The sequence below is a fragment of the Nestor notabilis genome, unplaced genomic scaffold (genome assembly GCF_000696875.1).
Source record: "Nestor notabilis isolate BGI_N333 unplaced genomic scaffold, ASM69687v1 scaffold16637, whole genome shotgun sequence".
In the NCBI taxonomy this organism is placed as follows: Eukaryota; Metazoa; Chordata; class Aves; order Psittaciformes; family Psittacidae; genus Nestor; species Nestor notabilis.
Window position 1 is genome coordinate 2,042 of NW_009936200.1, and position 11,176 is coordinate 13,217.

An 11,176-nucleotide genomic window follows, 5' to 3' on the forward strand; every position below is an offset into this window, starting at 1 on the left:
GTGCCTAGCCATTGAAGAAGTAAACTTTTCTATATCCAGTTAAGAGTGGTATATAATTTATACACAGTTGGTCCAAGGCTCAGTTTTACATTTGGCTTAGGTATTTCTAGAAGTGTACATTCACTGTGTTTGTGGATGGCATAGCTTTTGCAGGAGATACTGAAATCTATTTCTAACAGAGAACAAATAAATTATATACTTACGGCATGGGGTGTTTGGTCTGTTCACAAGCTGTGGGAATGCAAAGACAGCAGACAACTCTAGTTCATGGTTTTGATTTTGTTCCTTCTCTTCAGCCTGGTCAGCCCAAACTACTGATTTTTGTCTTTGTATCAGCTGCTCAACCTCCCCATATTCAGTCTCAGATACACTATGTGTCAACCCAGCTTCTTTCAAAGCCAGGTACTGCTTGCGAAGAACTGGAAGCAAAGTATTTAGCACTCTGTAAAATAACAAGCAGCAAGACAAATATGACTACATCATAACTAATCTGTACCTTACTAGCATTGCTACTAATTAGGAATGCAAGAAGGTTTTGCCCTTCTCCACACCCTTCCCCCTACCCCTAAGTTCTGCTATGTATTTTAATTTTTAAGGGAATACCATGACACTAATAGGAAATGTTCATGACTAAGTAGAGTGATATTTCTCTTTGGAAAAGCCTTGTATTTCACTCTAAGCATTTACTAAGTGTGTCTAAGATCTTCAGTCCCTCAAACACCACAGAAGGTCAGTATCTCTTGATTGAATTATGACTTTCTAAAATTAAGTATCAGATAAATGAACAAGAGTATAAAACAAATAATGTGGATTAAACCTAGGAGATCTTAATTATATGTGCATAGAACCTTATTAGAAGCCCAGTCCAAATAAATTAAGATATTATGATCTTTAATTAAAGAATGGAATACATTAAGATCCATACACTCCGGCAAATCAAATTAAAGTGACAAAAGCTTAGGAATTCCGCCTGAACACAGGAATTCATTAACTGTGGAGTCAGTTGCAAGACTAAACACTAGGTTCATGCAAAATGGGAAGGAGTACATATATATATATCTATATACGTACAAGCCAAAGAGGCAGCTTTGTAATTAGTAACTAGATATCTTTAAAAAGCTTGCTTATGTATTACTTTTTGTCATGTTTATGGTAACAGCTTCTTCTCCAAGAGAGGAAGAAAAGCAACATTTTCAAGAGACTGATAATAAAGAGCTGGTGCTTACCTGCAAATTCAGATTTTTTTTTTTCCAGTCTGAATAGCTGTATTCTAGTTCAATAGTAACTACTTTTCACACAGGTAAATTTATTAATGTTAACAAAACAAGAAATTAGAAGAGAACACAAACACACAAAAAAAATAATCAATACTGCTCTTCAACACAGAAGAAAATAAAGACACCTGGAGCTATTGAACAATTTGGAAAAACTATGCAAAGAAGAAAGTTAAATAGAAATAAGAAGCACTGGAGTATACCTGCAGTTTCTGTTAAACAATTGTGGATACAGGCCAACATTTACTAAGTTGTTATTATTTTACATCTTACTTGAAACACAGTTCTAACACAGAAAAAATGTTTGATAAACATCTTGCTCCTGTTTCAACTAAAAATTCTATAGATATGTCTTCCGAAGTTACAAATACCAGCATAGAAGTCTTATCACAGCTGCTACAAAACCATACTTACTTTTCTGTCTGCTTATAATGCCGATCTTGAAGGGCCACCAGAGATAACATGTGCTCAATCTGGGCTTTCAAGTCTTTAACTTCTAGGTTTAAATGGCAACACTGCAGATCTTCACAGAGTTCCTTGGGAAATTAGCACAGGAAAAAAAAAAAACCAACCCAAAACGAAACAACTGAACATCAAACTGATAGTGAGAAACTAAAATTCAAACAGAAAGTAATATTAAATCATCCTATCTTGAAAAGTAAAGATGTTTTATGGTAAAAATGAGTTTTTTGATTTTCTTTTACATGCATAAATAATGCTTTGTAAAGTTGTTTGACCAAGAGTGAGTGTGCTGTAATTAGCATTAAGAATCCAACAGGCACACATCCATGATTATCTATGCATGCCCAAAAATATGCTCATCTTTTCTTGTGCGCTGGCTCCATATCTGAGTTTCAGTGACATTATCTGGGACAAGTCCTCATTGTACTTAGTCATCTTCCAAGATACCAGTGTCCTCTTGGAAATATCTTAATTTATTTTAAGGTAGCAACACATATTAGTCATCCCAATAAAAATACAGGTATTGAAATATATTCCAATATATGAGTCAGATCAGCGCTCATTATGGTATCATTTAAGCCACCCCACTTGCTGGCTGAAACCAAAAGGCACAGAGGAACAACACCCCAGCCGTCTTGTCTTGCCCTTGTTCCTGTACAGCCTTCATCTCCTCTCCCAGCTCTGGTGCTTGTCTGAGGCTGCACTGAGCTGACTCTAGTTGCTAATACTTGGCACAGAGCTTAACTTCCCACTTCTTTTCCCCTTCCCACTCTTCTCCTAGCAAAGTTTTTTTTTGGCCAGGCTAAGAAATAGGTTGACACATGGTTTGACAAGCATCAGGAGCTACTGTAAAGGCAAGACTAGAAGTGAATGGCCACGAGCAGCATCAATACTGGCAGCTCTCTGAACTGCCCAGCAATAGCATACTTAATCCCTTTAGCATAAATTTTTGCATGTCATCATCTACTTTCATGACCAAGGAACGCTTGCACAAATAATGAACCATTTTAGGGCAAAAGAACAGAAGCAACTAACACTGGAATTTGAAACCACTCTGAAAGAATGGCAGGAACCATGAATAGAAGTGAGACAGAGAAGGTGGTGGTGGTGGGGAAATAATTAAAATCTATTCTTAACTATAGTCAGTTGTTGCCTACGATGCATGAAACCTGTACTGAAAATGAAAGGCATTTTACCTTTGGAATGCACCCATCTTGACCCAGGAGACACATTTCATTCTCAACACGATGCAGCCAATTGGTATTTTCCTCAAAAAGTTTAGCCTCCTCCTCTCTCTTCTGGTGTATGTGCATGCGGTGGGTTCTAAGCATTGCAAGCCTTTGATCCCTCTTGCAAGTGGCCTAAAAATCAGCATTTAAGGTGAAAACCTTTAAACGATGTTCACAAATATTTTATATATCTCTATCTCAGAAAAGTCTTTTTCCATACTTTTATACTTAACTGGGAATAACATTTTGCATTTCTGATCAGTTTAACAGAAGTTAAGTAGTACAGTCTCCTTACAGGCATTACTTTAAACATTTTCATTCCTCCTTTCCCACCCTGCCCTCTCTCCCTCCCCCCCCTTTTTCCTGGAACCTTTATAACAGAAAACAGTGTCATTCGATTATTCCTTTGAAGAATAACACCTTGGATTTGACCAATTTCTGTTCCAGGCCATAATTATTTTAAGTTGGAAAGACTGAAAAACTATTTGTGCACATACAGATAGGCACACTTCTAGATACAAATAACCTAATGATTTCTACTCAAGCATGAATATGGAAAAGGAATTCAATCTGCTTTGTTTTCCTAAAGCGATATGTCCCAAGCAGAACTCACTAAAGGATGAGTATCTGACAAAAGGAAAACCCTCTATGTTCAAGCACCAAAATTTTTCTGATGCTTCTCTGAAATTTGACAAGGAAAAAGGCACAAAACCAGCACCAGCAAGCAGAATGAGTGAGGCAGTGTCCTCACAAGGCAAAGGAGACTCCTTCTATTCAGAGGACACATGTAGTTTGCAATACACTCAAAAAATTAAGACACTTAACGCAGTTTGTCACGAAGAAGTGATAATTGGTCTCATTTTAATCATTAAGCATTAAGTGATTATATAATTACTTGAGCAAAATCATACATTAGTACAGCAAAACTAAGGTGATACCTTGTATTAATTTACAGAAAACTCACCTTTTCTACTCTTTCTTCAGAACAAATCAGTTGGATTTGCTCATGACATTGTTTCTGGTAATGTGTCTTCAGTGCATTTTCCTTTAGTTGCATTTCCAATTTGAGGTATTCTTTTCTGATTTCCTCACGGTTTGCAAACACACTTTGAAGGATTTCTTTGTATCTATTAGAACCAAAAGATAATAATAAATCATGGATTACTTATTGAAGACTTTTTTTTGAATGACCATCTCCTTCACTCAAGGGGAACTTTCAATTACAGGTTAATGAAATAAATATACAAAAATTAAGAGGAAAAAAGTAACGCCTGTTCTAGATGACAACTAAATAAAGTGTCAGCAGATCAATAATGATTTTATGTATTCGAACTAGAAATGGGATGTGAAATTTTGAACAGGGGACACTAGAAATAAGCCTTGTTGTATTTATGAAGAAGACACTGGGATTCAAAAGAAAGATGTCTAACTTACTCACATAGGTCTTATCTCTACCTCCAAAACAAATTTAATACCCATGTTCTCTCCTTATACCAATTTATCAAACATATCAGACCACTGTTGCCATAGACACACAAGGTCTCCTTCAAAACCTTCTAGCTATCTCTCAAAAAATTAAAACCGGAATTCTTCAGTTGCTCCCTTTCTCTGAAGTTTTGTTGTACAATTTTAATCACCAATGGATGACAAAAATCCGACCATGTATCATGTTTTAACACATACTAGGCTAAGAGGTGGGAAAACCACAAACTAGTGATAGAAGGTACTTAAAACTTACTCTAATGAGACCAATGTTTAAATAGCCTCAAAATCTGTTTATCCTTAGCCTGCAATGTAAATGAGAATAACAAAGACAAGGAAAAAGCCTAGAAGCATTACCATATTGCAATATAAGCTCCAGTCATGGCACTTTCTCACTTCACTTGTTAATACTCAAAATGCAGTACAGAAGAGCCCAAAAAGATACTGTATATTTCAATAATGACCAACCTTGTATACAAGCCATGTCATAACATCCTACTGACATGCTAGAACTTTCCATAAGAATAAAGGCACAGTTTAACATGCTGTCGTGGTTTAAGACGAGCCGGTAGCATGCAAACGTTCTAAAGACATGCAACATTTGAGGTCACTATACAGTGTTGAGTATAAACAGTAACAACATTAAATAGCATAGTAATACTATAAAATAACACATAGGTGCAACCAGAGAGCAAGTTGAAAAGACATTCTTACGATGTAGTTGACTTCTTGCCACTGTTTTAGAAGTCACAATTCCGTAACATAGTCTAAAGTCTGAATAATGGCAAGTCTTTTATTCTAGTGTTTTATTACTGTCATCGTAAAAGTGAACAGAATTAACGAATTTTTAAGTACAGTTTTAGAAATTCTGCAGTTTTACTTAAGTGTCTATATATCTAGGTAAATTGTGTACTAAAGCCCACACAGGATTTAGACATAATTTTTCTTTAAGGTACAACATAGTCAGCTGCAGAATATCAGAGTTCTTACCCTACACTGTTACTATCTATACAGTCTGCACTACTATAGTAGTATCCATAGAAACATTGTTCCTCCCAGCTGTCTGGGAAACACAGCAATACGAAATGAAGGTGAATCCTCTCAATTTACTTCACAGTAAAACCCTGGGCATATTGTAAGAGAGGCTGTAGATTCTGTGTACAGTCACCGTGAGGAACCATTACAGGTAAATCAACTCTATGTACCTATAATGATCAGTATCTCAAATATAGCATCAAGTAACGAAGCCTTTGCAAATCTCTTGCCTTGAACAGGATTAATTCTTTGAGTAAGCACACTTCTATTCTTATCTCCACCCTCTCTTCTTCATTTAAAAATGACAAAGTGATCCTGCAGGCAGCAAGTGGTGTAATCAGCGAGTCTCGTCCAGATAGCAGTGAAGCAAAAGCCATAGGTTGTTGGACTGAAACACAAGATTCTGAATAAGGCTCTCTACCCTGTCCCAAATGGAAGGGAAAGGACAGTAGAATATCTTCAAAACCTGTAAACAGACATGGGGGAAACCACTCATCACCCATACCATCAGTAGGATGAACCTGACAGGATCCTCATGAGGAAGAACAGAATGAAACATCTACTTTATTGCCTATATCTAGAGGGATTGGGATAAGCTTACATGTCTCCAGAACATTAACACCCTAACATTCTCTGACCAAGAAAAATCTTGGCATGGAATGTGTCCGGCATTTTGAAAAGATGTTTTAGAGACCTTGCCTTTGACTGACTCTTCCCACACACATAGAATGAAATAAAGGGCAAATCACAAGAAATTAAATTAACCTTAAAGACTTACAGTGCAAAAATATGCATGAAAACTGTCAGAACTCTCAATATGGCTTGGCAGCCTACACTTCTTTTGAAAATTAAATAAAAATAAACCTGAATGAGAGGTTTATTGAAACCTCTGGACAGCCAGTAAAATGAAGCTCAGAGAGAATTTTGCTTTGAATGGGTTTTTAACCAAAGTTTTCCAGGTTAAAAAAATACCACATTCAAATGGCCAATAAGTTAACTGAATAAACCCAGGTGAATAATTCTCAGAAATTTATGGCGAGATATGCAGAGACAGATCCAGAAAGACCTTCACACAAAAACCCAACCTTCTTACGGAATAGATTGACTTCTGCAACAAATTCATATATCATGTCTTAATCTGTTACTTTTTGTGTGCTGTCATGAGAGACTGTCACATCAGAAAAGATAGACAGGAACATCACCAAGAATAAAAAAAGACCAAGAAATCTAAAAGCAATAGAAAGTGAGGAACCTACAAACATAAATTAAACTCTGTGGAAAGAAGAACTTCAAGTTCTTGCCTCTCTTAAACCTTGCAGGAAGCTTATTACCAAAATACTATCTGGCAGCAGCAGCTTTCATTTATGCAAACTGCGTTCTGCCCACCCACAAAAAAGACCTGTTATGTAGCTTCGCTGAAAGCTAGCATTCATATGCTCCTTCCTGCTGCTTATGTGTGTTGTCTGCTCAATTACTTAAACAACTAAAGTAGACTGTGAGGAAAAACACCACCATTAGAACTTAGACTATAGTTTCGGAATTTCAAATTAAGTTTCATTTGGTAACATGTTCCTAGAGTTATTGATAAGAAGTCTTGTAAATAATACTGTGCCTCTCCTCAAAACCTATCATCTTGATTTTAGAAGTCTAGATTTTGACCACTTTATTAATACCTTCAAAACTTTAGTAACTCACTCTTACTTGTAGGACATTGCTCATTTTTTGTGTCATGAAGACAAGCTTCCTACCAGAAACAGGATTTTTTTCCTGTTATTAAAAGACTTTGCCTGGTTTTAAAAGTCCTGTGAGATGGACTTATTATCCCTTTAAGTAAGACTGTCCTATAGACAGATCTATCAGGAAGCTTTTGTTGTTATTAAGTTCAACTTCTTTTCCCCTTTCTTAAACACATTGTACTTCTGTATTACATAGAACTGAAATATAACATTACTCTTTTGTTACATTGATCATTCTATTTCTATTGTTAGACTATGGCTCAGCCCACACACACAGACCAGTTGTTTGGCTATTTAGTAGTTTGGCTTGTTTGCTTTGGGTTCTTTACTGTATTTTTGTTTGATGAATTTTTAGCTTGCTGGCTGGCACCACATAATTTTTATCTGCTACTGCACATGTGTGTGTATATGTATACATGCATATGTATGTATACACACACATGCTCTCAGTTTTTTGAAAGACCGTGTTCTCACATGGGGATCCTTTTAATAATGCAACAACAGGCATCAGATCCAAAAAGCCAAAGTAACTTAAAACCAATACATAGCAATTTTGCTAAATATTGGCTCAAAACAGGCTAAGAAATTGATAAAATTTACTTTTGATGTTATTCTGAATATCTACATTGCAAAATAGTACTTTATACAACTAAGATTAAAGAAGGTTGTTATTTTTCTCCAAAATTGTTAGCTTTTGATTGCAGAAAAGAACTTCTTAGCCCTACAGAGCTCTAGATCTTCCTATGAGAACACTTGTCATAACATCTTTTGTGTTACTAGTGGTAGAATTCTGTCTGCTTGTTAATACAGAATATCATCGGTAGCCTTGAGACAAAAATACCCCATTCTGCCATGAAATTTCTTCATTACAGTAACAAAGCTATAGATACGCTTTAGAAAAACCCAGCACATAAGCATTTTAAAAACCACGTGTGCACTGATGAAGGTCATAACTTTCAGTAAGGTTCAATTCCCTATCACAAAAAAATACTCTTGATATCAGCAGTTTGGATGAAAATTTAAAAGGAACAAATACAATCCACAGAATACTGATATTGCTGCACTTCTGTCAACCTAGGAAATACTTCATAAGAAAGTACCTATAGATGTAAGACCCTTCATCACTGATCTCAATTGTGATGTCAGAGTGAGTTATGTCAGCTTCTTGAGGATCACAGTTATCTTGCAGCGTTTTACGAAATTTTCCTAGAAGGTTAACGTCAGGATATTTCAAGTGTACAATATTTGCTTTGTTTTAAATCCACCATCAAGCTGTGAAGTGTAAAGTGATAAATTATGGAAATCCACACCTAGCCTAAGTAAAGCAATGCTAAAAATGAGGAAACCTATATTGGAAAGAGTTGTTTTACAAATGCTTTTACAAGTTATGCAAACCCCAATTTTGAAGCAAGATTATCATGTGATTCACTTACCTTTGTATTATCACTTGTTGGTTGTTTGAAAGTATTGCAGCATTAGAATTTCCAGGAATGCTTCCTTGCTTTTCTTCATATTCTCTCAGCTTCTCTTTCAACATTAGGATCTAAACCAAAAAAGGTACCTTTTAGTTGGAATATAACGAGTCTGTTGTTCTTAAACCTATCATTCTGTGCTTAGGTCTTGAAAGACTTTACAAATGGCAGTAAGCAATATTATTCTTAGAGGACAAAATATCTTACTTTTAAAGACTACATGGCATGGCAGAATTAGGACACTATTACCATATAGGTTTAATCCCACAAACATATTTTTATTCAAAGTTGTAACAACTAATTTTTCACAGTTTTAATAGATTTTTTTTTTTTTTTTTTTTTTTTTTTTTACATACCTCTTTCTTTTGTTCATTGCAGATTTTAACATATTGGCTTATGTGACTGTCCAAACTAACAACATTGCTCTTCAACTGTTAAAGAAAAGGAACAAGTCAGAATTTAAGAAGGCTCCTTCATGTTTTCCTGTGTAATAAATACACTGTCTGTAAGTACTACATAATTACACTTTTACTGCATTATGAAGAAAGGGGTAAATAAAATACTGACTTGCACAACAAAAATGACTCCCAACTTTTGAGTCACCTGTTGCACTCCCATTACCATTTCCTTCAACAGAACAATAAAAAAATTATTTATATGCACAAGCACATTCTGCACTTATTCAGACTAGGTTTACTATTTTATGCCTATCTTCTACCTTTTCGTGTAAAAACTAACTTTACATTTGCAACATGTCGAAACTACAGTCAACCCATATTAGACAGAAGAAATTAGATGCAACACTACAAAGGATTATAGAAAAATGGAGAGAAGACAATAGGTCACTCCAGTAGCTTTTGATGTATCAATATAATCTCCAGCTGAATTCTACCTGTAACAAACCTGGACTGGCTCTTGCACAACTGCTTAGACATTTCTTTAATATGCTTTACAGTTCCCTAAGAAAGTAGTAAGACACTGAAACTGGCTGTGAATTCTATCAGCTGAGAATTATTTCTAAAACTGATGCTCACAAAATAAACTTCCAAACTGGCAACATCATCCCACTAATGAAACTATGTTGCTTTTTGTACCTCCCGTTTCTCATTCAGATGAGTAGTTAATTGTAAGAAACAAGAGCTACATGAACAAAATTTTAGGGCAGAAGTAAAGGAAATGACAATCTTCTAAAAGAAATAACTCCCTCAATACTGTTTTATTATAATTTGACACATCAATAAATACCAGCACACTCACAGAAGACTTGATATCCTTTGCTCGGTTTGCATACTTAAGAGTATTATATGTATCATCATAGAACATAGACGATGGACTAACGGCAGCTATCATTATTGTTCGGCAATTTCCTCCAAGAGAATCTTTTAATAAACGAGTGAGCTTGCTGTTTCGATAAGGGATGTGCTGTTTCTTACTCTAGAAAGAAAGTTGATATGCAATTTATGGGTTAGTCAGCTGTATTTTAAATATTCACCTGCCTAAAAGTCTGCTTAGAATTTCAAAAAGGCCATAAACCACAATAAACAGCCTTGGAGCTTTTCTATAAGTCATCTTTCATCTTTCTCACAACTACATATACGTTTCAAATGACTTAAATCTCTTGGAACTCTAATACCTTTATACCAAATGTGCTAGCCAGTTTCTTTCTGATGTCCAGATACATAACAACTATTTTTTGTGATGTGGACAAATAACAGTAAAGGCAGACTACATTAAACCACTTACGGTTTACAGAGAAATGGAGGTTGGGAAGGACCTCTCAAGATCCATTTAGCCCAATCCCTTTGCTCAAAGCATGGTTACCTACAGTAAGCTGCCAAGGTCTATGCCAACTTGGGTTTTGACTATCTTACAGGATTGAGATAACACAATCTTGTAGGCAACCCAAATTCAGCTTTGTGAAGCTTTATTTTTTTTTCCCCCCAATCACCTATACAAAACCTCCATCTTGTAGTACCCCAGTTAGGTCACTAGTACCCCAGTCCTGCATCGAGTAAGTCAACATGAAGAATCTCACTTATGGTCTGTGTACAGATTTTAAATTCTGACTCCAACTCCAACAAGATGATGATGATGAGAATGTGTGGCACCAGGAAGGGAAATAAAAGCTTTGATCACTTTTCCCTGGCATAACTGAAGGCGGAAATTGTTAGCTGACCAGAGAACAAAACCTATGGACTTGGCTTTGGTAAAAGTTCAGGAGGTTTTGTCCTTCTCCCACAGAACTGTCCCCACTCCTTCCCTGGAGTTAGTGAGCTTGATGACAATATTAATTCACTACAGTGAATGGGATGTTGGGGAAAGGCTGTGAGTGTGGGTGTATGGATGCATGCAACAACACAAAAGAACAAGTTTGGATAGGTGTTTTCTCTCATAAGAGCTTCCTCCCCTAAGATTAAAGGGCATAAACCTCTGGAAAAGTCTTTGTCTTAATAACGCTATATATTCACTCATGAAATCTTCCCTAC

The 11,176-nt window shown here is 35.9% G+C and overlaps 1 protein-coding gene across 1 annotated transcript in view; it reads right to left on the reverse strand.

Annotated features, from left to right (window-relative positions):
* Positions 1-203: 203 nt before the first annotated feature.
* KIF18A (kinesin family member 18A) overlaps positions 204-11,176 on the reverse strand; it is a gene marked incomplete at its 3' end in the record, with an annotated part of 19,765 nt that continues 8,792 nt past the window's right edge. The window contains exons 6-12 of the mRNA XM_010018222.1: positions 9,948-10,124; positions 9,047-9,121; positions 8,652-8,761; positions 3,930-4,092; positions 2,933-3,097; positions 1,689-1,810; positions 204-442 (exon numbers count right to left, since the gene is read on the reverse strand). Coding sequence (XP_010016524.1) covers positions 204-442; positions 1,689-1,810; positions 2,933-3,097; positions 3,930-4,092; positions 8,652-8,761; positions 9,047-9,121; positions 9,948-10,124 — 1,051 coding nt within the window. The remainder of the gene's footprint in view (positions 443-1,688; positions 1,811-2,932; positions 3,098-3,929; positions 4,093-8,651; positions 8,762-9,046; positions 9,122-9,947; positions 10,125-11,176) is intronic.